The 26,548-nt window shown below is 44.7% G+C and overlaps 1 protein-coding gene across 5 annotated transcripts in view; it reads left to right on the top strand.

The window, feature by feature from the left end:
• ADAM22 (ADAM metallopeptidase domain 22) overlaps nucleotides 1-26,548 on the top strand; it is a 1,877,697-nt gene that overhangs the window by 1,806,357 nt on the left and 44,792 nt on the right. For all 5 annotated transcript variants that reach the window (XM_069648369.1, XM_069648368.1, XM_069648372.1 and 2 more), the window contains one exon: nucleotides 17,937-18,060. In XM_069648369.1, the coding sequence (XP_069504470.1) occupies nucleotides 17,937-18,060 (124 nt within the window). The remainder of the gene's footprint in view (nucleotides 1-17,936; nucleotides 18,061-26,548) is intronic.

Genomic DNA, 26,548 nt, shown 5'->3' with positions numbered 1-26,548 from the left:
TATTAATTCAAGAAACAAACTTGAAACAAAAAGAAGACATTTTATTTTAAATCTAAGGTATTCCCCCCACACAGGGCGATGGACAGCCGTTTGGTCTGGGCAGAAGGTTTGTTAAGTGGTGAAAATACAACAATATGCTCTGGCTATGGCCCTAATGAACAGAGGAAACAATTATAATTGGAACAGATTGGAAATTATGCATTCTCAATTCTGCGTTAGATCTCTCCAATCCCACTGCATCATGGAATGGTAAAGACAGTGACTCACTTAGCAAGGGAATATCAGACCTGAACTTGATGGATGTTTAGTATGTACTTTTCCGGAACAAAGCGTAGATTATGTTTTTATATCTGCAATGGATTTATCATGGGTGCACTCAACTACAATTGGAGCATCTTTCATAGACTGATCCCCTATAAATATTTCTTTAAATATTCAGGACTAAGAGGAGCCTGAATTTCAATGGCACATAGACAGGTCCTCATGGCGTGATCCTGTTTTTTATTCAGAGACAGCTGAATTCATCCAGCGCTACTTTGAGTTGAATAAAAGGGGGCTGTTACATGGGCAACAATATTGTATGCTGCTAAAACGTTTTTAGAAGAGTATGTGTATTCTTCAGTGTCAGACAACGAAAGACCTAGAGAACGGAAATGTGATCTTTAGAGGTGCATGTGCCAGAATTAGAAACAATAGGATGACTCTGGAACCCATACATGCCAAATACCTATATTGTGAATCTGGTGGTGTAGCCAGAAACTTACTAGCGTACAACCTAAATACAACTAAGAGCCCATAATCATATTCCTTTTTTTTTTTAATTAATCAAAGTCAGTCTATTTTTAACGAGGAGGACAAAGTAGAGTTATTTGAGCAAGTTTACTCAAATCTTTATGGGAGGTATAAACTAGGTTCAGATCTTTAAAGATACTTTCTTACTGAAATCTCGCTTCCAACTGTATCTGAGATAAACAGGGAGTCACTTGAGGAACGTATTACACCCGAGGAAAGGAATGCTGTTATGAAACACCTACCTAATAGCACAGATGGCTGAACAAATGCTTTTTATAAGAAATTCTGCACCCACGTAATACTCAATTACGAAACACTTCAATAGCTTTGCTACTCTGGTTCAGTCATGCCTTACATACTGCAATGATGCAATTATCCATTATGTCCTGGGCTAAACGTAAAAAAAGACCTATCATTTTGTGCAGCCTATCATCCAATCAAGTTATTAAATAGTGATGCAAAAATGTTCTCTAAAGTAATAGATAACCATCTTGACTAAACTCACCCACACAGACTAATCGGATTTCACCACAGATCGGCAAGCATTTGACAACATTTGTAGTGCATTTTCATTCTTATATCATTCTCACAGATTTTCCAAATAAGTGACATTGTTATCATTGGATGCTAAAAAATCATTTGACCAAGTTAATTGCACATTTCCAACTTATTAAGGAAAGCAAGTATTAAGGAAATTCTAAATTTAGCTCCCAAATAATTAAATTGATATTAGCTTATTTTCAAGCCCGATCCACATATATAATGATAAATGGAAAGTTCTCTGACATATTAATTTTGGGATGGAAAGAGGGGTGAGGAAGGAGTGCCCACTCTGACCTTTCCTATTCCAGTTATCATTAACTTAATTGGCTCGGAATATTAGGGATAGTAAGTATATCATAGGCTACTCAATAGCAAATCAAACACAAAAAATCCTTTTTGCAGACTGTATCATATTCATGCTACCTGATCCCATTGTATGTTTCCGAAATAGTTAAAGAACTGAATGACTTTGCCTCAGTGCCAGGCTTAAAAATCAACCTTTGCAAATTGAAAGTTCTAGAGCCAATTTGTCAGCATTATTGAAAGATTTTTTAGAAGGCTTACAACACTGGGATTCTATTACATTATCTTACTTTGGGAAAATAGCTAGAAAACAAATGAATGTACTTCTACTCCTCTTAAATGTTCTCCTGGCTTACCCCATCATTTTACCATTCAATTTTTACAAAAATGCACAAGTTAAATTCTTTAGTTTTATTTGGTCACACATTCACCTTAGCATTTCTAAAAATGTCTTATTGCAGCTTTTAACTTAGGAGTGGTGGTCTACCAGTTCCACATTTTAACAGCTTTATTATTTATTTATTTTGTTTTATTTATTGTGCATTTGTAAGGTGTTTATACATCAAGAAATTGTGTTTCAAAGTCCCCACAGGGCAAAGGGGAGGGAACAGTGGAGAAGAGGCAATAAAAAAACAATGAAGAACAAAGGTCCTACTAGGCCTTGTGAACATTTCGAACGTGCAAATGCAGAGAGAGGGAGAGACAAGGGAAGGGGCAAGTGCCTGAGGTATCACAAAGGGAGAAGTGCCAGAGAGTCAGTTGCAGGCAACCAGTAAGTGCCTGGCAGAGACCACTCGGTGAAGAGAGGTTGCATGCCAATACAATAAGTGCAGGCCTGTGGGACAACACAGGCCAGTGGGTGCCAAAGACAAGTGCTCGGGGAGGATGGAGGCTGAAGGCAATTGGACGGAAGGCCAGGACCCGGAAGGACACATAAGGGTCCAGGTCACCAATCTCAGCGACTGAGGGGTAGCACGGGACGCAGAGGCGGAAGGAGGAGGTGAAGAGGAAAGTCTTGAGAAGCTTCAGGAATTTGAGGCTATGCAGCTCAAGACGAATAGGAAGGGGGAGGCTGTTCCAGAGGAGGAAGCCATCTGAGGAAAGAGATTGGCAACCAGCTTGCTGCTTAGAGAAGCATTTGACACGCAGAGAGTTGGAGCCAGAAGAACGTAGAGATCTGATGGGAGTGTATTTGGTGATAGCGAGCTGTAGATAGAGTGGTCCCTGGTCCCAGACATCCTTATGGATGATGCAGAGGGATTTGAATTTGATTCTTGCATCAACCGGGAGCCAGTGGAGAGATTTTAGGGCTGGAGAGATGAGGTCCCTGGGTTTGAGGCCAAAGATAAGTCTTGTAGCCCTGTTCTGGACAAGCTGGAGGGGGCGGAGAGAGGAAGAGGGTAGATTAAGGAAGAAGCTGTTGCAGTAGTCCAGCCTAGAGCATACCAGAGCTCTAGAGACATTGAGCTTCTAGGCAAAAGTGAGGAAAGAGGGGATACCTCTGAAGAGGTAGAGTTGGAAATGGGCCTTCTTGGCAAGGACCAGAATGTGAGGGAGGGAAGAGAGGGAGGAGTCGAAGATGACTCCAAGTTTTCTGGCTTCAGATGAAGGAGAAGGGGGAGAGCCCATAGAGGGTGGCCAGAGTGAAGGGAGGAAGGAGGAAGCTGAAGTCCTGATAGGGAGGATTGCAGTCTTTCTGGCATTGAGGCAGAGATCATTCGAGGCCCATCAGGACTGGATAGCAGATAGGCAGTCAGGTATGGTAGAAGAAGTAGTGAAAGGATCAGAGGGAAGTTTGAAGAAAGGTTGGGTGTCGTCTGCATAACACTGGAAGTGCGGGGAGAAAGTAGAGATATGGTGAGCAAGCGGGGCGAGGTAGACGTTGAAGAGTTAGGGTGAAAGGTTGGAGCCCTGGGGAACGCCACAAATGGGAATAGAGGTGGGAGAGGAGAAAGAGCCCACGATAACTTGGGAGGGACGGTCAGTGAGGAAGGAGGTCAACCAGTCTAGTGCCCGCTCTGAGATATCAAGAGTATCATAGAGCCGTTTTATGAGGATGGGGAGGTTGACGGTATCAATTGCAGAGGAGAGATCAAGTACAATGAGAACAGCGGGTGAGTTAGAGTTAAGAGATGCTAGACGGGTGTTCAGGAGAGCAGTTTATGTGCCTCTGGATGCTTGGAATCCAGATTGATGGACGTGTAGGCAACCATCAAGCTCAGTATGCTGGGTCAGTTGGGGGAAGATCGGCTTCTCCAGAAATCTCCCAAGGAAAGGAGTGATAGAGATGGGGCAGTAGTTAGCCAGACACAAAAGGTCAATGGAAGGCTTTTTCCGCAGGGGTGCACAACAGAGTGCTTAAGGGAAGAGAGGAAGGACCCAGTAGTAAAAGAGTGATTGCAGAAATCAACAAGTTCAGGGGCAAGGGAGCCGATGCTGTCCTTAATAGTTCTGGAGGAACAGGGAGAGACCTGTTTGGAGGAGACCTTCATAGAACGGACAACCATAGTGACCTCATCTGATGTGATATGGAAGAAGGAGGAGAGAGTGGATGAGGAGGATGAGAGGCCAGGGGTGGCAGAGGGATAGGAGGAGGGGAGGGGGCAGGGAGAGGAAGAAAGAGTACTCAGGATGTCGTGAGTTTTTGCAACGAAGTGGGTGGCCAGTGCAGTGAAGAGGACCTGGGAGGGAAGAGGCAAAGTGGAGACTGTAGAAGGATTGGCTAGTTCCTTGTAGATTTTAAAGAGTTCAGCTGTGTTGTTGGATGCTCTGTGAGCTTCGATGTGGGTCCTCTTCTTGCAACAAATGGAGAGACGATATATTGCCTTTGGAGAAGGCGACATGCCAGTTTGTCAGAAGATGATCTCGAGGTCTGCCACTTCTGTTCAGCAGCTCTACAGATGCATTTCAGTTCTGCTAGTTATGATAGATATGATAGGTTATTTATAACACGCTTAATACCAAGTGGTTTGTAAAAGTGTACCAGGGGATCAAACCTGTGTTGCTCCGTGTCATCTTGCTTTAAGGCAAGCACGTTGACGCTGAGCTATCCTCCCGAGGCTTGGTGGCATGTTTCAAGTGGATCCTCATGACTGGGGCAAGAATGTCAAGAGTGTTAGTGATGGCAAGATGGAGGTTGCTGAGAGCAAAGTCAGGGGTAGAGTCTGCAGTGGGAGGAGAGGGGGGTGAAGGAGGAAGAGAAGGCAGCAACTGACACTCGTTTCATCAGGCGGATGTCCATGAATGAGGTTGTAAGAGCTGGGGGAGGTACAGTCAGGGGGCAGAGAGGGGCCCAGGTGAAAGGAGAGGAGGGAGTGGTCTGACCAGGAGAGCGAGGTGGAGGGTGGGGCAGAGAGCAAAAGATCAGTGTGGTCGAAGGCATCGAGAGGGTGTCCAGCCAAGTGTGTAGTACCAGGGGGGATGATGGAGAGGGATATAGAGGTGCAGAGGTAGCGGAAGAGAGTGAACGCCATGATTGAGGAGTCAAGGTGGATGTTGAAATCCCCCAGGAGGAGGTGTTTAGCGGTAGATTTCAGGCGAGAGGAGGAGGAATCAGACCATTCTGAGGGGAACAGGGAGATAGTGCCAGGTGGCCTGTAGATGGTGGCAATGTCATGGCAGAAGTAGGAGAGATGACCAGCTTGCAGACCAGGCTCTCGAAGGAGGAGTATGGCTGGGTGGGTACGAAGGAACAAGGGACCGATTCAGGGGAGATCAAGGCAACCCCACCGCTAGCACGGTTAGGGCAAGGCTTAGATATTATCTTGTGCCCATCAGGGAGAAGGGAGTCAAAAGCAGTCACTGAGCTGGCATTGAGCCATGTCTCGGTAAGAGCGAGCACATTGTGGTCAAGGTCTTCGAGATGTCAGCAGAGCAGAGCGAGCATTAGATGAAGCAGGTCTCTGCCTTTAAAGGTTTTCTGCGGAGGGGTACATGGCCGTGGTTCACACGTCGGAGGAGGAGGCGGAGGGAAAGAGAGAGAGAGGAAGAAAAAGTAGCAGGTGCAGGAAGGGAGTTGATGAGGGACAGCAGGCACTGGTCAAAGAGGAGAAGGTTGGTTTGAGGACCCTGAGTCATGATAGTGCCATTGTGATAGACATTAATGATACACCTGGGTGATGAGAAGCCCGCCACAAGTACTTCCCATCTAGTGCCACCATTAATGGGTGAGGATGAGAAAGCACAGAGAGTAGAGATCAGATGAGGAGTCCATAGATCTGGAGATGGGACAGAAAAGAGGATATCAGTGACAATGGCCCTCATTAGGACTCCGGCGCTAAACCATAGTGCTATTAGCACCATGGTCCATGCCGGAGTCGGCCATGGAGAAAGGGGGAATTACCACCCCATTCCAAGTTTGGCGGGGCGGTAATTCTCCCTTTCTCCATGGCCCTTCCCCATTCCCATTTTTGCCCCATAGGGCTCAATGGGAATGGGGAAGGCGGCAATTCAGGTACCGCAAATTGCGGTACCGTAATTGCCATCAAGGTCCCTTTGCGGGTCCCTACTTTAACGGCTGGTCCAGACCAGCCGTTCAGGTTGGGAGCTGCAAAGGGACCTCGTAGTAAGGCGTTAAGGGGTTAACGGCGCCGCAGCCTTTTATGGCGCCATTAACCCCTTAACGCTGGGGTCGTAATGACCCCCAATCTGTCTGGAAGTTGCGCTGATGTAGGTGTCTACAATGGGTAGACCAGGGTTAGTGGCCAGGAAGTCTATTAAAATGAAAATCTTCCAGACTTCATGAGAGAGGGAGCATACATGATAACATGGCAGTTAGAATAGATAGGGCAGATGGTGAATGCCTAGAGGTGGGGAGAGGTTAGGATGGGGGAAAGAAGGGGAGACTGCCCTGCACAAGCACAAAATCAACGGGCGGCCTAGCAACCGAAAATGGTGGGAGACAAACCGATGTAAGGAGAACCAAACCAAAAAATTCGGAAAAACCAGAGACCACCCAAATGCAGTACAAAATGTATTGTGCATGGATGTAGAACACACCTAAATTCGAATTGTACTAGAAGCACACAAATGCAGTACAAAGAGGATGCTGCATAGATGCAAACCGCACCTAAATTCGAATTTTGCAGAAGGCACTGCAAAGCATACACAAACGAAATGGCTGCAAAGATGGAATGTACACCTAAATCCGAACTGTGCAGTAAAGCATACAGTAAGGTAGTGATCGACTTTTTGAGCAGGGAATTTATTAAGCAGTAGAGGAATAATCTTTGCGAGGCAAAATGAGAAGGTACTGCTGTTGGTCTAGATAGGAAGTTACAGATAGGCAGTGGTAAAAGGACAACGCAGCAGTCAATCGGAACCAAAGAGGATGCACAGTTGAAGAGGTACTGATTAGAGACAGAGCATGCAGCAGATCAGCCATTCATTGCAGTGCAATGCAACTGATGGCATCAATAAATGAGTAATAAGTACACACGAGAAAGGCCTCATATGGTGAGAAGTGAAAGCCGGTTGATTGATTGCAGATGGGATGTACAAGTTAAGAGAGCTCCAATTGCAGCCGGTGAACGGCGGATTGAGGAGATTAGGCTAAGGTGACAGTAAAGAGGGCTAGCAGGGCCCCCATTGTTGTTGTAGAGGGATATAGCCAAGTGCAGGGCCTGCGAGGGTTTCAGCAACGATAGCAGTGACGGTGTTAAAATTCACAGAGCAGTGCTTACTGATAGCGTCTAAGTAAAAGTGAGTAGTGTTACTTCCTAAAGCTCCTCCAGGCCTGGACAGGGCCATACAGGGAGAGCCACATCTCCCTTTGATGGAGGACTTTTGAGGGGGCCGGCGACCGCCTGCCGGCTCCTGGGGCGGCCAACAGGATGAGGCAGCGTGCAACCAATCAGGCGGGCTCTGCTCGGATCCAGGTGAAATGATGATGGTGAGAACGCCAAACACAGCGGTCATCATAAAAGGTTCCTCGTTGTATGCAATGGAGGAGCTTCAGTGCCCACAATGGTACTGGGCTGTTGTTGGAGGCCAGAAGGATGCAAAGCAAGAGGCCGAGCAACGCTTACAATAGCCTTATGTAGTGCGGCCCTCAAGGGGGCCGGCGAACGCCTGCCCTCTCTCGAGGCTGCAAACAGGAAGAGGAGCGTGCAGCCAATCCGGCTGGCCCTGTTCTGATCCAGGTGAAATGATGATGGTGAGAACGCCGAAAATGGCGGCCATCATACCAGGGTCCTCGTGGTATGCAATGCAGGAGCTGAAGTGCCCACGATGGTACTCGGCTGTTGTTGGAGGCCAGAAGAATGCAAAGCATTTCAGCTTCTAAGTTTGGTATTGTGATAATGCTATAAGTAAACCTTGGGTCGAGGTAGAGCATGCACATTATTTGAATTTATTGTGCAAAATTGTGAAGTTATATGTTAGATCATGTGTCAGGATATCTTTTTCCTGCGATATTGTTAGTTTGTTTGTTTGTTTTATTCACTTATAATGCGCAACCAGACCCGAAGGTAGCTGGGCGCAGCAGTACAGCAAATGCAAAGCTTAAGTTACAGGGTGGGGTCATGGGTTACATACAGTGTACAAATACAAAATACAATAAATCACAGGTAGGCGGCAATTGCAAATTGCACACAAAATACATGAAAAATGAATACAAAATACAATAAAGGCAGTATATATACAGGCACTAGATAGGCGTTAGCTCATCGGCCAGGTGGGCAGAGTGAGGAGGTCCATAAGATCGAAAGAGAACAGGATAGTGATGTGTATATGCTAGGGTTGTGTGAGGATAAGTGGGCGCCAGTAGGCTAATCATTGGCACACCTCAGCAGATTAATGTAGTTGCTTCAAAATTTCAGAAAATGCTGCTCCTCACGTAGAGGGTTTGGCAGTGAGTTCCATAATTGGGCCGCTTGAACCTGGAAGCTGCTGCCCCCCGCCTTAGATAACCTGAATCTAGGAATAATGAGGCTATTGGCATTTGAAATTCTGGCAGGGCACGTGTGGTTTCTTTTTGTAAGTTTACTACAGAGATAGCTTGGTGCGGTATTGTTCAGGGCTTTGTGAACCAGGGACGCTACTTTTAAGTGGATTTCTTTTGGGTGGACAGTCAGTTGTTTTGACGCCTGATCCTTGAAATATGTGATCTTTTAGATACACCGAGGGCGGCTCGTAGGGCGTTATTTTGAAGAATTTGAATTCGGTGGGTGATGGATTTATTTGCTCCAATGTAGAGGGCATTACAATAGTCAAGCCTCGAGAGGATGAGTGCTATCGCTAGGATAAGGCAGTTGTCAGAGAGAAAGTGCTTACCTGCTCTAATGAGCTTGCATGTGTAGTCGGTGGCCGAAGCCAATGACTTCACCTGCTTGTCGAAAGAAAGGGTGGCATCCAGATAGAAGCCAAGTGTCTTCACGTCTTTAGATACCTTGATGATATTCCCATCAATTTCAAATGAGGTATAGTCCTGGCTAAGTTTTTCAATGTTAGAATGTGTCCCTAGGATGATCAACTCTGTTTTATCATCGTTCATGCATAGACCGTGGGTTGCCATCCATGCCTGGATGATGATATACACCCTCTTCACCAAGGCCAAATCCCTGTTGTAATCCCCGGAAAGTGGGAGGAGAATCTGGGTATCATCTGCATAGTTAGTGTAGGTGATACCGAGATGGTCCAGATCATCAAAGAAGGGCTTTGTGAATATGTTGTAAAGAGTCGGGGAGACACACAAGCCCTGAGGAACTCTGCACCGGATAGGGATTGGGTCCGCCGCTGCCGATGAGGAGAACACCCTCATGGTCCTGTCACTAAGAAAGGATTCAATCCAAGTTATGGCCTCTCTGGAGAAATGTGCGGCAGAGTCTAAATGGCTGCAAAGTACCCCATGGTCCACGAGGTCGAATGCCGCCGAGAGGTCCAGCAACAAGAGGAGAGCCATTTTTCCTTTATCTCTTAGTTCATCTATTTGTGCCTTTAGGTCAATGAGGGCAGTCTCTGTGCTGTGTTGGGGACGGAATCCTGATTGGCGCTCTCCTAAAAGTTTATGTTGTTCCAGAAAACTTTGGATTTGTTTATAGGCAATCTTGTCCAAGATTTGAAGCAGGAAGGGGACTGTCGTAATGGGACGGTAGTTCGTGGGTATAAGAGGGTCTAGCATTTGCTTTTTGTGCAGTGGTAGTACCCAGGATTGTTCTAAATTGTTGGGCACCGTGCCGGATGTGAATGAGGAGTTGACAAGTTTGGCAATAGACGGGGAGAGATCCCTAGCAGCATCTTTTATAAGCTGGGCAGGGAAGGAATCGCCCTGGCAGTTTCACTGTTACTTATTCATTACAACATTGGGATTCATATTGACCTCACTTAAAATAGCCATGTGCCATTCTCCACTAACACAGGTCTTTGACAATCCTTTTTTGCCCATAACACTAAATCAGAAACAATGTATTAACTGGAAAGAGGGAGGTCTAATACATCTGAGGCAACTGTTTGATGGTGGAATCCCTCTAGTTTTCCTGTCACACTGAAGCTTGAATAGAATGAATAGAAGGAAAACTACCAATGCATAAAAATGTCATTGGATCTCCAACCTAATAAAACGTAATGGAGCTTGTAGGGAATTTTCATCCTTAGAGGCTATATTTGAGGTTCAGGAGCATTTCTCATTAAAAATAGTTCCCCATCTCTACAGCAAGCTGACATCCAGGTTTATCTATGTTGACTTTCCTTGCTTAGGCTATATGAGGATTGGCTTAAGTCAATTTAACTTAATTTACGTCTGGAGGCTCCAAAGCAAGAAGACCAGACTGGAAGACGGGGACTAGATAAAGAGGAGGAGGTACCCTGACAAGTGGTAGTAAGCTGGGGGGGTTTGTGGAGGGTTGAAACACAGGTGACTGGAGAAAATGTGTAAGGGCCTTCAACCACTGCAGAGGGGATTGAGCCTAACAACCCCAGGACCCACCACGATCACTGCTATTATACTATGGGCCTCATTACAACCCAGGCGTTAAGGGGTTAACGGCGCCGTAAAAGGTGTCGGTGCCGTTAAACCCTTAACGCCTGATTACGAGGCCCCTTTGCGGGTTGCACTTTAACGCCTGCTCTTAGCAGGCGTTAAAAAAACCAACCCGCAAAGGGACCTAGGAGCTCATTACGGCACCGTAATTTACGGTGCCGTAATTAGCGCCTTCCCCATTCCCATTGAGCCCTATGGGCCAAAAATGGGAATGGGGAAGGGGCCATGGTGAATGGGGAATTACCGCCCCGCCAACCTTAGCGCCGGGGTCGTAATGAGGCCCTATGTGTCTGATGCCGAGCCTATGTTCAGATGACCCATGGAACCGCGGGTGGTGGTGGGGATCATGCAAGCTGAAGGTTCAGTCATCAATTTGCTAATATTATGTGAGCTGATACCCTCATCCAGATGATTAAATACTGCTAACATTTTACATCAGCAGCTGAGGCGCAAAGGCCTGCTGCTTACACAGCCTGCTAGAGAAACCCATAAAGTGCTTATGATCTAATAAAAAACATCTTCAAGCCCCAATTACACAGCTCTGTAAACGATGTGCAACAGAACTGTCTAACCCCCAGCAATCTATGCAATATAAGGCTAACATGTAGGGCTGTACCACTCTGAAATAAAATACAGCCTTACTTGATATAGGAGACTGTGTGTAAGTGGGCATGTACTGCTTGATAACTATCATTTGCAGCAAGATGAAAATAGTGTGATGTACCAAGACTCTTCACCAGTTTAGCAGCTATGTCCATGCAAAGAGGGCATCAACATTCATGTAAGCATTCTATTCATAACTGATGTAAGGAAGATCCAATAGAGTGAAGGCCATATGCTCATTTCTGTCTGAGAAGTATCTGAGCAGTGTACATGCTTTGCCAACCGAAGCAGCAGTGCTACTCAGCGCTTGCCTGCAAGTTTAAAAATTAATAAAGTGCTTAATTTCCATGCATACCCCAAAACCCCAACCAAGCAAGGTCACATGCAGCTCCATGTGACTTTACCACACTAAAAACATAATCATGGTGAACAATGTTATTTTTTTCCACTAAAATGACCTCCCAACAATTTCTACGCTGGTATAATTATATAAACAAACTGTAGTAGAATATGTGGGGAAAATGCTAAATAGTGGGAGGAAACTAACATTGTTTTTCTGTGGAATGTTTTATAGGTACAATGAAATGACCTGTATAATCAGATCCATATACAGTTTTACAGGATGGTTGTTTCAGCGTGACAGCAAGATTCTCAAAAACGACATCACATTTTACGCTTTCAGCATCCAGACTTTTTAAAAAGGCTCCATGCAGGCTTTAATTCTGACTTTACCTTTTGTTGCACTATTTCGCCCTTGAATGGCACCACCCTACCCAGTGAGAAGCATGGAAAGATAAAGTGAGTGAAAGATAAACAGGGACATAGAGATGGGGTGGACGAGAGTATGACCGACAGGCTGTGACTGAGAGACTCAGGATTCGAGATAAGGATAAAGGATAGGGTTCAAGATGAGGGATAAGGACAAGGAAGAGGGAGTAGGACAAGGAAGAGGAAGGAGGAGTGGGAGGAGAAAGAGAACAAGCTACTAGGAAGATAGACTCAGAAAATGAAGAGGGACATGTAAAAGGGCCTAGGATGGAGACACGGATGAAGGACTAAGACAAGGGACTAGAACGATTATGAGAAATACTAGGAAAAGAGACTAGGATGAGGGGGAGGAAGAGGAACTTAGGCCAGGAAGAGGAAACGTGAGCGGATGAGGAAGAGGGACTAGCCAAGAAAGAGAAAGAGGGACTATGAGAAGGAAGATGGTTTAGGTACAAGGAAGATGGACTAGGGCAAGAAAGAGGGACTGGGCAACGAAGAGGGACTGGAGCAAGAAAGAGGGACTAGGACAAAGTAGATGGACTACGATAAATAAAATATACTATGACAAGGAAGAAGAAAGGGGACTAGTTTGAGGAAGAGGGACTCGGGTGAGGAATAGGCACTGGGATGTGGAAGAAAGACTAGAATGAGTGTCTGTGAAGGGGAAAAGGCGATAGAATGAAGAAGAGACAAAAGGCCGAAGAACTAGGATGAGGGATGAGAATGAAAGATATGGACATGGAATGAGGATGACTGACAGGAAGTAGGGATGATGACGAGCAAGAGAAAAGCGTAAGCAAGGCTGAGTTCTGTAAGTGGTTTAGAGTAGGGCTGGCCAGCTCTGTGCCACCATTTGTGTGCTAAATACTGGACAACCGCAATATATTCAATTTCTGTGTCATTTAAGCAGTATCTACAGTATTGACAGCTTACTAGCTGATTCTATTTTCAGTTGGCCACATTGCTCAATGATTGCTACTGTGGATCATGACAAAATAATGTCAGATCCGACTATGTTGGATGGCTGCAGGGTCTGTTGTGCCCCTGCCTGGATCTTCTGGCCTGTGAGGAACAGATGTTGACTTATATATAGCTGTCATTTGATGGGTGCGGGTTCCATTATATTGTATCTTACCAAGGTATTGTACACAGTTTTCATCTGCTGAATTCCTGATTAAGTTAGTTCTGTCTGTTGTGGGACTTGTTCGTTTTTCTGCTGCATACTGTGTGTGCTCACCAAATGGGGGGAAGTGTGGACTTTGGTCAAATATGCTAACCTGCTGTGTCACCTTATGTTGTTGACATGTCTTCTACCATTTAATCAGCCTGCCTCATCCATCACTGGGGATGTTCTCCACTACTTACTTGATAAGATAACAATGCACGGTTGATACTGCACATTATTTGAGGGTCACAAATGTGGGTTTATTGCAAACAACAGAGTTTAAGCTATATACTTAAATGACTAAGATTGACTTTGTGGGGGAAGACGTGCTGTATTTTGTTGAGGGAGACAGGATGTTTTGCATGCTAATCAAGAATTGATTAAGCTGGTGATTGTGACACGTTGAGGCACACTGACCACCACGCACACGTATGCCCTGACGATGAACCACTGCTCCTAAATGCATAGTCTTTGTAGATTTTGGCATTGGCTACAGTATAATGGTCAACACATTGAATACAACATTGTTTTGTTTCAACAAAAACATGTTGTAATTTACTATATTTCAACCTATGAACTCAACTAAATCACCAACACCATTATCATATGTTGATCTGGCTTTTTAGCTAAACCAAGGGTGTACAAGCCACACCGCTGGCTTTCACCAGCCAAGGTCCACAGTTTTGCCTAAACTGAGCATTCACACAATCTGATACCTATCAATAGTAGCGTGCACCGTGTACAAGGAACCAGGTGATGTAAGACACGTGGTAGCACATACACCAGGAATATAACAGACCTTCAGAAGGCAGACAAGGACTCAGGGAGGGGTATATAAAGAGGTATGTATGTGTATATACAATGATGCAAGTGGAGAACAGATCATGTGGAAAGAAATACGTCTGTATAGTGTAGGGGCACCTTCTATAAGAAGGAAATAAGCTTTATGCTTCAGGGCTAACTTAAATGCCTGATTTCTGATGGTGTTTTGGATTTCCATAGATAAGGAGATCCATTGGTAAGTGGCAAGAAGAGATAAGGAACAGCAGTGAGAGGAATGTGCAGGGTGGGTGAAGGAGCACAGGTAGTGAGGTGATGGGTAGCTGGAGATAGAAGCAGACAGGCAATTGGCCGAACCCATGAATATATTTGTAAAAAGCATTTCTAAGTGGATCACTGGGGCGTGAGGGGGCAACTGGCATGAAGGCAGCAGTGGGAGAGGACTGGGGGAGATATACAGAGTGTTAGTTGGAAAATTAAGGATTTTGTCAAGAGAGGCAAACGAGTAATGAGGGCCAAATTGGAGACTGGAGGTGGGGAGTGCATGGTGATAAAAGCAGACATGAAAGGCGGCTAGGCCAATTAATACATTTATAATATACATTTGCAAGAGGGTCATTTGTGCATGGGGAGACAACCGATGCAGAGAAGTAGGAGGGATTTCGGAGAGCAGCAAGGAAGGTTATAAAGAGTGCAAGATGGGAAGCAAGACATTTTGTCCATGGGGCAAAAGAGTAATGAGAAAGGCTAAACAGGAGGCGAGAGCAGTTATAAAGTCAGCCGAATAACCACTTTTTCAGCTGGATAATTTTAAGGGGGATATTGGCTGAGGGTGAGGGACTTTGGTTTTAGCAGAGTTAGCATAAGACATTGAAGTGCCCTTCACTGGCAGATTGACCTAGAGACAGTCAAATAACTAATTAGAGTTCACTCCATGGGAAATTGTTTAAATATCTGTGTCCCCCCTGGCACTTCTCCCCTTCCCTCCTCCCTACACTTGCGCAATCTGAATGACACAAGACCTAGTAAGAACGTTATTTTGTCCTCCCTTATTTCCTCCTACTTGTCTTGTCGCGCCTAGAAACACTTGTGTAAAGGTGCGTTATAAATGCCACATCATATCATATATCATACTACTCTCACATCCTACCAGTTAAAATTGGCAGATTCAAATGGAGTGTGGCTATGTTTTGGATGGCTTCCATAGGAAAACATTTTACAAATGCCATAACATCCAACTATGATATCACAAGAATTAATATGAAAATCTTCGTCACAAGGTAGTGCATTTGAACAATTGGGTGCCTAGGAATGGGGGGTGAATCTGCTAGTGACCGTCCACATTCTCTCCGGCCACCCAAGCACCTCCCTGAGTCTCCATCATTTTTTGAAGCCTCACTACACAGGCACTTCCCCACCTCTCTACAGAGAAAGGGCTCCTGAACTGTTAAGCACCAGCACCATAACTGGCATAGGGCTTGTGATTGCACAGTAGCTGTGGATCTGTTAAACCAACCTGCACTATCTGACAGATATCTATGCGCTGATCTATAATTTGGTACCAGGTGACATGGTTACTGCGGAACAGCACCCCAGCTAACTCTGACCAAGCACAACCCTTTAAAGTCAATTTGCTGATCCTTTAATGTTAATGTTATTGTTAATGTTAAAGGATATTTGTAGCGCGCACTATCACCACCGGAGTGGTCCCCTGGCACGAAGTAGAAAATTACTAGTAGAAGATGCCGCCCTTTAACAGCCATCTTAATAGCCACCGGATTCCACTCTTTGAATCATGTTGTACCGGCTGAAGCTGTATAACACTTTTTGTGGTGAAGTCCTATTCTCCCATGTAACCTACCCCAAACAGATTTCAGCAGACTGACCTAACTCCTGGGCCCTGGTTGTTTTCCACTTGCCTCAAATGCCGCACACACACACACACACACACACCCCCGCTTTACACTGACATCTGATTGGCTGTTCCCCCACAGAGTATAAACAATCTTCAGCAATGCAGGTTATCTTCCAAAAGGATCCAAACTAAGAAGGGTTTCTCTGCCTCAAATACAAGAACAAGTTGATTTAATGTCCGACACTTATTAGTACATAAGCACTCACTACATGCAGCACAGAACACGTAGCAATCAGCCCAAGGTCCTATTTTAGAGCGATCTCTAAAGCAGTACAGCTCTGAGAGTCTGCTACGCATAGGTACATCATCTAAAATGATTGTCCTGACATCAAATATGTGTGTGAATTAACACGTATTATCAGCAAGGCGATTTATGGTAGTCCTTAGAACAAACATGTATGTCAAGATTTTATTTCACAAAATACTTAGCCTGCCCCTGTAGGCTGCGACTGATGCTTTTGTGAGAATTGGGACTATCAGGGGCAGATATATTCTAACACAATCCCTATTTTCATCCTGCTAGTAGTTTTCTTTCTCTGTACCAGAATGCTCAGCAGGATCAAGATGTGTAAGTGAGGATGGAGAAGAGTCCAAGCTGAATGTCCGATTATTGGGCAGCTGTTGCTTTAAAAGCAGAAATAATTTAATAAACACAGCCGAAAGCATGTGTTCCTTATAAGGAACTTCAGGTGATTTGGCACTGTTGGTTTCTCCTTGATCACCTTCCTGGCATGTAGAATTCTACAAACCCGGTGACACATATTGGGTTGACTCCAGTTCCATCTTAACTGCTTTCATTTGTGTATTATCATGCCTACTGACCTCGGTTAACTTCTTTACAATCTGGATATCCCTTGCTTGTTAAGCTGTACACATGTAATCGCATATCCCAAAACCCATGTGCTGCAGGACCAGTAGAAACAATAAATTACTGTGGTACTAGAAGTTCCCCCAGGGTGGCTGCACTGACGTGGGAGAATGGATTCAAGCTGGAGTTAGTCCAGTCAGAGGCTTTGAAGAGTGGCTTGAAGATCAACTTGAAAGCACGTGGATGACCCCAGTCTTCAGTGCGGCCTAGTCTTCATTTCTTTTGCCTTCTCTTTGACATCAGTCTGCCCTTGTCACAAAAATATGTACGGCACAAATATTTAAGATACAAAGGGAAACCATGAACCAAGCCTGCATGCACTGAAAACGATTACTCGTGATCGAAATAACACAATTATAAAAGCTATGGATCAAAAGGTGTGTACCTGTACTTAAATAACAAGTGAATAGAACAGCTCAACTACTGGGTTGTCCTTGTATGCTTGTGCATGTCAATATTTCCATAATAATGGCATATGAACAGATATCGCTCACAAAAAAAAAAAAACTGCTCAAGAACTAATTTTCGGCACCTCCAGTAAATCTTACTATTGGTCAGAAACTTGAGGATGTCCTTTTCATTGCTACTTTCAAAAGCATTCCTTCCACTTGATACAGAATGAATCTACAACCACTTACTCGTGCAACCTGTATGCACATGGGACCTGTAGACCAGCAATCACCTTTCTTCATCTCAGTGGAATGTCTTTGGCTGTGACCGCTCACCCAGGGATGCCTGCATGTTTGACATTTCATACTACTACTCTACTCAGCCTTTGCCATTGTTTTTCACAAACACGTTGCCTCAGGATGCATGAGTTTTGCCTCAGTCCCTGCTAAAATAATACTGGTCTGTTTACAACACGATAACCCAAACCACTCAAAGTTGCTCTTTTTTCCTTTTCCTCTTGAAACGGGTCATGACATGCTCCTGTTCTGTGCCTGTGTGACTGACTGCATGCCGTGAATTGGGGTGCCTAGCAGTAGTGTCGGCCTGCTGGAAGGATGCCCAAGTGCAAAACATTGCAATCCTCTAGTCCTGTGTGCGAATTGAGCTTTGCAGGCTGTTCTATGAGAAGCAATGAGACAAGCTTGGCTGTGCAATTCTAGATTCGAAACCATAACTTTCTCATGTTTTCGGTTGCTCTTTAGTGACATCAAAGTAGTCAGTTTCATTATTTACGCCCAGATATGTCATTTACTCTCATTTGTTCATCTCTTAGGACCCTCTCACCTGCAAAGTCACCAACTTCATCGACTGGGTCCATCGCCTCCAGCAGGAAATACCCCTATCCCATGCCTCCGCTTCCTGACGAGGACCGAAAAGCTAACAAACAGAGTGCTAAGGTACGTGCACGTGTATATCCCCCTGCTCATTGGCTGGGGAAAACTGCTCTTAATGAGGTCTCCTGAGAAAGAAAGGTGCTACAGCAAAATGGCAAGCACAGGGTTGGACACCTGAATCCTTTCTAACACATGAATATCTCTGAGTTATTGAATCAAGATTTTAGATTCCAAACAAGTCCACTTTTATTGTAATTTAAAGTAGGATTCAGCATTACCCCAGCCAATGGATGGGTGTTTGGTAGGTAGGGCTGGGCGAAGTTCCAGATCATAGTCTTCGCACGCTTCGTGTAATGTACAGTAAAACTTTGTAAACTACACATAGTTTTATGAAGTTCTGTAGAACCTGTATTTATTATATTTATTTAAAATGAATATACTACATAAATTTAATAAATAGCACAATTATTACATACGATACACACTGTTCTTATAAGTATGTGCTTCTAATGGATACATTCCTCCCACAGATTCCTCACCTACGAAATACACCTCACAAGCGTTATATCAGTAACGGTAAACTCCCATATTTTTTGTTCTCGAGGGGCCAGTATCTCAAAACGGGAGACGTGTTAAGAGGATACTATAGAAAAGTAAGAACTGGCTACCCCTCTCTCAGTGCTGCCAAATCAGGCTGAGCAATTTACAGCATATTGTTAAGCAAGATAAATCACTTCTCAATTCATGCACATTGTGCGAATTGCACAAAGAACCAGAGTGCCAGAACGGGAAACCATCCTATATTGAAGCTAAAATATATTCACAAACTGTCATTTTTTATATATTAATTTATTCAAAGTCAAAAACAATCACCAATAGTTAAAACAGGTAAACAAAATATAACACACATATATTACAATCCATATTGCACATTTTGAGATCCTTCTCACTTATATAAAATAGACAAAGGCAAGTACAATTCATTTCATGTGGGGTCAACAAGTTAGTCGTGACCACTCTCTTGTTTAAAGTGGTTTTGCAGATATTAGACTGTCTATTTAGGTTAGTCTATTGTCATGTGTTGACATGTTTCGGCCATCTACATATATGGGACACTATCCCTAGTGTCCCTATAAACAATCGAATAAAGGCCTTCTTCAGTACAGACAGATTTCTTTTTAGAAGATAAAACTTCTTTCCCAAATCCCTGTTGCCAGACAAGTACGATATCTTGGCAGCACTAGAGCTTTTAACTGAGTCCCTCTTAGTGAAGACAGATTGTTATTTCCGGTGTTATCACGAACACCACTGAGCCTGACCACTTCACGGCTTAGAAGAGCTGTAAAAAACTAGTCTCATATCCAAGGCATTAATGTATTGTTGCGAGAGTGTAGATCCGTGTCAGCGGCCAAGCGCTTTTCACTTCCGCCCGAAACGGAGAAATGGCTAAAATCCCAGAGTCTCTGGTGAAAACCAGGAGGTTAGGCAGATCCGATGCATCATCCTGCTAAACATATCGGGACATTAAAACCACGCGGTTTCGGGCGGAAGTGAAAAGCGCTTGGCCGCTGACACGGATCTACGCCTCTCGCAACAATACATTAATGCCTTGGATATGAGACTAGTTTTTTACAGCTCTTCTAAGCCGTGAAGTGGTCAGGCCCAGTGGTGTTTGTGATAACACCGGAAATAACAATCTGTCTTCACTAAGAAGGACTCAGTTAAAAGTTCTAGTGCTGCCAAGATATCATACTTGTCTGGCAACGGGGATTTGGGAAATAAGTTTTATCTTCTAAAAAGAAATCTGTCTGTCCTGAAGAAGGCCTTTATTCGATTGTTTATAGGGACACTAGGGATAGTGTCCCATATATGTAGATGGCCGAAAAATGTCGACACATGACAATAGACTAACCTAAATAGACAGTCTAATATCTGCAAAACCACTTTAAACAAGAGTGGTCACGACTAACTTGTTGAACCCCACATGAAATGAATTGTACTTGCCTTTGTCTATTTTATATAAGTGAGAAGGATCTCAAAATGTGCAATATAGATTGTAATATATGTGTGTTATATTTTGTTTACCTGTTTTAACTATTGGTGATTGTTTTTGACTTTGAATAAATTAATATATAAAAAATGACAGTTTGTGAATATATTTTAGCTTCAATATCGGATGGTTTCCTGTTCTGGCACTCTGGTTCTTTGTGCAATTCGCACAATGTGCATGAATTGAGAAGTGATTTATCTTGCTTAACAATATGCTGTAAGTTGCTCAGCCTGATTTGGCAGCACTGAGAGAGGGGTAGCCAGTTCTTACTTTTCTATACACCTCACAAGCTACAGAAAGTGTTCTACGGCCAACAGGTTGGGCTGCACAGCTCCAAGGATAGCTCCATCATACATCTTGGTGCTATCTCACACCTGAAATGATGTCATCCATAAATATACTTGAAGCCATATGCACCATTTTCCCAAGTTTCCTCTTTTACAAGTGCAGAGATGTGTTTCCACCGAACGATCTTGACTGTGTTTGTCTCTTTTGATGGTGTCGCCTCTTAAATCAGGGTCTCAAGCCTGCTAGGAGTGCCCTGGCTCCATGTTTGTCACTGAGCCCCATTCTTCATTTCGCTATTCTGTTGGTAAAAACCATTACCCCATTACCTGCGGGTCCTGTCAGGTAGCTAACCCCAATGAGGATGGGGTGTGCAAGGCTTTTTTTGGCCTCATCAAAGGTATCTACCCCAGAGAAATATCCTCACGGGACCCTGAGAAAAAGCCCTAGATGAAAGCCAGAGACCTCGGCTTCAGTGCAACATTCACATTCAGAGAAGGAGAAAAATAAAATAATAAAATAAGCACTCCCATTACATTACATTACATTACATTACAGTATTTGTAAAGCACACTGTGGACCCTCGGGCATAAAGGCGCTTACTGGTAGACATACATGTATACAATTAAACAATGAACAAGACAAAAGAGCCTAGGTGTTCAGCCAGGATACTATTCTTTTTGCAACAGACAAGTTTTAAGAGTTATTTTAAAGGCATTTAAGGAACTCTGGAATCTTAGAACATTTGGAAGATTATTCCATAGTTTTGGAGCTATTGAAAAAAAGGCTCCCGTCTCTACTTTGATGGTTCTACATCTTGATTGAGTGAGTAGGTTCTGTCCATTAGACCTCAGAACCCTTCCAGTCGGTTTATCTACGATGGAGGACTGAAGATATGCAGGCATAGTGCCTAGTCTACACTAGTAGATGATGGTCAAAAGCCTAAATGCTATGCATGCTTCAATAGGGAGCCAGTGTAGCGATCGCCTAGCGGTCGTTACATGATCTCTTCTAGAAAGTCCCAAGACTACTCTTACCGCCCTGTTTTGTATTATTTGTAGCCTGTGTATTTTGCCTTTACTAATACCAGCTAGTAAACTCCCGCAGTAGTCCATTTTAGTGCCAATTATGGCCCTGGCGATGATCTTGGCACTCATTTGGGAGATAAGCGGTTTCAGGTGGTGGAGGAATTTAACGGAATAAGTGCAGTGAATCTTCTTCATTACAAACGTATTCCTCTTCTTTCCATAAATGGTATTTAAAGGTTGTGGCACCATTGTAGTTCACACGGAAGTGGGTAAATGCTGGAAAGAGATGTTCCTTGCCCACCTGTTGATCCACCCCTCCTGATTCGCAATCCTTTGTGCTGGTCATGCTGAAAGTGTTTGAGCAGGATCCTGAGGCAGTCGGGCATCTAGTCGCTGTTGCTCTCCACAAGGACAGCCCTGGGAAGCATATGTCCCTGAATGCCTACGAACTCAGGCCTGAGTGAGACATCAGAAGAGGCATGGCCCTCAGCAAGTTTGGCTATGGCTCTGCACATATCCATACCTTCTTTCTCCTCAATTCCATCAGGGCCAGTCCTTTCAGAGCCAGTGTCATCAGCACTGAAATCATCAGGCTGGCTTCTTTGAGGCCATCCAAGCCTACAGGGTCTCCGTTTCTGTTCTTTCTAGCTTCAAGGACTCCCGTTACCTCAGCCATGAAAATGCTACTCATTTTAGGAGGTTTAAAGACATTTTTGAGTAAGAGGCCAAGGAAGACATGCCATGCGGCCTGCAGCCATTGGGGAGCCTAGGAAAAACAGGTTTACCTGAAGAACCGGACCCAGGTGAGCAGTCAGAACATGTTCTACTGCAGTGGTAGACTCAAGATGGACCCTCTAACAACTTTTGGGTAGGACCTTGGCTCTTTCAGAGCTTTACTATCTAGGGAAATGGACATCTTGTGTGCCTCTGCTCATTCTTAGGGAATCAGGTTGCATATATGTAGTCCCTGCTTCTTGGCCCATGCAAGGGTGTACTCTTCCCTTCCCCGGAGCAGGAACACTTTCCATGGATTCCACCCCTCCACCCCACCGGTCGGGAGGGGCGCTGCATGTTCGAAAATAAAATCACTATTAACAGGAGATGGGATACACCTTGAGTTCTTTGATCACTAAGGGACACAGACACCAAAGTGAATTTTTTAGGGATCCCAACAGGGACCCCTCTGTATTTAATAAAACCACTTTTAGGATTCCCCTGGCATGAGCTCCATCTAAATGAGGACCTGCTACGTCATCTCACCCTTCCTTGGAGGGGTCTCAGGGACCCTTAGGGTGAATCTGGCACAACAGACCCCTTACCTAAACTCAGGTACCACCCACATGGAGTGTGAGGCCAGAGGGTGACCTTTGTGGGTGGTGCCATCTTGCTAGGGGGCCTCACACTATCCCACTACCTCATGCCAGCGTATCTCCCCTCTACACCCTTTTTCTTCTTAATGTCTATATATATATATTTAACATCCTACCCCTTACTTAACCTTTAAGTCTACATACCATTCCCTTTCTATATAACCTCTATTCTTCTTTTCCCTACTTAACATCCTACGTAACAATACTTATAAATATACATATAAATATACATACATATGTACAACAACATACACCATATATACAACATGTTACACTGTAAAACAGTATGTCACAGTTGGGGGTACTGCTTCAGTCAGTCACCCCCTTAACAGTACCTTCAAGGGCTGTCTCTGGTGACCATGGCACACTGAGCCAACCTGGATGAACTGCTGGCTGGGGAGCTGTCCACTGTTGATAGATGAGGGCCTGGCCCTCATCTTTGAATGGTACCCTGCCCTGGACCTTCTTTCTCCAGGGTAGCCCTGTCCTCCACATGGGGCCCCTGTGCTCTGCTGGTCTTCTGGTTGGCCCTCTGCATGAGTGGGGGACCGCCCGCCATCACCACCACTCTCCACAACCTCTTTAATTCTTCTGGGTGAATCCACGATCACCGCTGCACATGCAGCCCTTTTTAAATCTGCTGGGTGGGCCCTATTGGCTGACATCTGCCATGGCCCCAGGGTGGCCAAGCTGTCCCTGGCATGAGCAGTACAGCCATCTGGCTCACTCTTCAGGAAGCTCAACCCATGCTGACCACACCCAGCCACCTGGGGGCCACTCGGGGCAGCGGCTCCCAGGTAAGTCTTTTTCTCCTTCTCTGTTGTGGTTTTCCTTATGTCTTTCTTCCTGTCGTTTTCTAACCATTCTTTTCCAACTCTCACTTTTCTCCAATGCTCTCAGGATTCTTTTCTCCCCTGACCAGCCCATTCTTGGGCAGGGGAGTTATTTTCCTTTGTTTTCCTTTCTTTTATTTATTAACATTCCATCCAGCACCATGCTGGGTTGGATGGTTTTGTCAAAACCAAACACATTCAACGCACACACACATAAATGAATAAAACATATGCTACATATTTAGGTACTTTTATTAACTTTGTGTATGCATATTTATTTCTAGGTGGTCCCTTACGGGACAAGCACATAGCCCCTACTAGCCGGGTCCTGTGGGGCCACGGGATACATATAATTGCAGATGTTTTAGATCAAAAGGTCCCCAGAGTGTCCATACCACCATTCAAAGGACTGGAAGCCTTGATTGACATGCTGATACCAAAGAAGCATAGTGCAGGTCCAGCAGATCCTCTCTTTTTAACATCACATCCTTCTCAAGGCAGCCAAGGATTCAGGTAGCTCCAGCTATGCCACAGAACTCCCAACAACTCTTCCGGATAGAGAGACAAAGAGGTTGGATGCATGGGGGCGCAAGATTTTCACCTCAGGTAACCTCGCCTTGAGATTACTAACTGCACCCGGCTCTCTAGTTCGCTACTTGCATACCCTCTCGAAGGCTGTGGAAGTTGCAGGCAACTATTTTCAGCCTCATATGCAGACTTCTTTCAAGCAAATGGGTCAAGATGATAAAGACATGGCTAGATCCTCTTCAGACTCCACTGATTGATTGGTCCACTCCAGGGGAACAGGCACAGTATTAGGGTCACACTCGTGGACAAGATCAGTCAACGTCACCATGGTTGTGCAAGCTAAACTACTTGACATGCAGTTTTTTGGTTCCAACCACTTCGACACTAAGGTAGACAAGCTTTGCAAATGTTTAAAGATTCCAACTAAACAGCCAAATCGGTGGGATTATCAGCTCCTCCGACTTCCTTCTTAGGGAGAGGCAGATGCAGTCTTTATTCTTTCCCTCTGAAAAGACCTATTCAGGATGATCACACAGGCACAGATATTACCAGTTCTGGAGTTAGACAATTGGCTTGCCTCTTTAAATATATGTGTCCCTATTCAGGCCAAACATCAGAAATATCATTGTTTTAAGGTGGGAAGCATTCACTACCAGTTAGCAGTTCTCCCATTCAATCTCACTTCAGCCCGTGATTAATCACAACGGTTACGGCCACCCATCTTCACCGGAGGAGAGTACAAATCTTTTTCCTACATTGCTGAATGACTCCAGCTGGCCAGCTTGGATGAGTCAGCACTGGAGGCTCCTGGGATGACATTCCACCTTCCCCGTGAATTAGTTGTCTCCTTCATTCTATATAAGTCTATTTCGAACCTCTCCAAACATTTGTAGTTCACAAGGGCAGATCTGGAAATGGAGCAAGGCATTCTTTTTTTTCTCCCCCACAGAGTGTGGCAAGCATTCAGATCATAGTTACATTCTACACACTCAGGTTTATTTTGAGGTTGCTAGGGCACATGGCATCCTCTGTATCGCTCTGAAAGCAAGATTACGGATGAGGTTGCTGCAGTGTTCCCTGTGCTGCCATTGTTCGCAGTTCACTGGGGGCATGCATTATTGGGGTCCCCACATAGGCCTCTGATTGACTGCTTTGGCTGGGCATCCATGATCAACCTCCTTCGGGGGGGGCCTTCCTCTAACCATGGCCAACAGTCTCCTTGGTCACGGAAGCATCTCTAGTAGGATGGGGAGTTTGTCTCCAGGATCTTTCAGTAAGAAGCCAGTTGGAAATCCAGTGTAAGTCCTTCTGCATTATCCTACTGGTGATCAGGGCAGTTTGTTTGGCATTGCAATCCTTTTTATGATCAACCAGAGATTCCACTGCCAATGTCCTCACATACAATAGCACTGCCATGCATGACATCCACAAGGCGGGCACTCAAGCTGCGCAGGGTGGCCATGCTCCATTGGTTTGGGGTGATTAAAAATTACATAACAGTGTCATACCTTGCTGGGAGGCTGATCAGTTAGGTGTATTTGTACTTGAAAATTTATAAAGTGCACAACACTGGAGGGTGTGCTGGGCAGAATGAATTATATCTGGGCACAGGTGAAACAACTAGTGGACATCTGTGTAAAAATATCACAAACCTGCCTGATATTAAGTTAGTTCTAATAGTCGAAGACTAAGTAAAAAGGAGCGTGTTTAGGGGTTTGCAGAAAGATATGAGAGAGTTCTGAGATCACAGGGGAAAAGGGAAGCTGTTGCAGGGTGTGGGTCCTATCACAAAATAACGCTTATCTCCTGTAGAGGTATAACGGCTGGTAGGGACACTAAACAGGAAGGTATTACAAGATCACAGAGAGCATGAGGACTGCCAGAGTTCAATGCATTCAACAAGATAAGGTGGAGATAATCAGGTGGATGTGCGAAGACAGCATTCAGGAGTATCGGAGGAGCGGGAGCTGAACGAGGAGATTGTAGAGTAGGTCTTCATGCCGGTGTAGCCCCAGATCACCCTGTCCACTTACAGCTCCAATAGGTAGTGCAATCGATTCTGCTCAAGGAAATCCAAAACATGGGGGGCTCTCTGGGTGATGCACTGGTTATTCCCCCCCCAGACTTTCCATGCGTTCCCTCCTTTCCCGCTGATTCGTTTGGTGCTGAGGAAGTGGAAGGAGAACAGAACATCTGTGATCTGGATAGCTCAGAACTATTAAGTTATTGGGATTTGTACAGCGCACCACTGCCCTTTTCATAGTCACCAGGTGCTCATGTGGATCTTAAAAGGAAAAAACGGGTTAGGAGAGTAAAGGGAAAAGACATGGTGTTATGCTTATCATTTGATGGGTGTCGAGCCAGGAGCAACAGGCATCTTTATGGGTGTTTTCTATAGGTGAATTGTGATCTTCACTCCAGAGATGGTGTGTTTCCAAATGGAAAGATCTGGGGAGG

The sequence above is a fragment of the Ambystoma mexicanum genome, chromosome 2q (assembly GCF_040938575.1).
Source record: "Ambystoma mexicanum isolate Mex_15411 chromosome 2q, UKY_AmexF1_1, whole genome shotgun sequence".
Taxonomy (NCBI): Eukaryota; Metazoa; Chordata; class Amphibia; order Caudata; family Ambystomatidae; genus Ambystoma; species Ambystoma mexicanum.
This window is presented reverse-complemented; position numbering and strand designations above follow the sequence as displayed.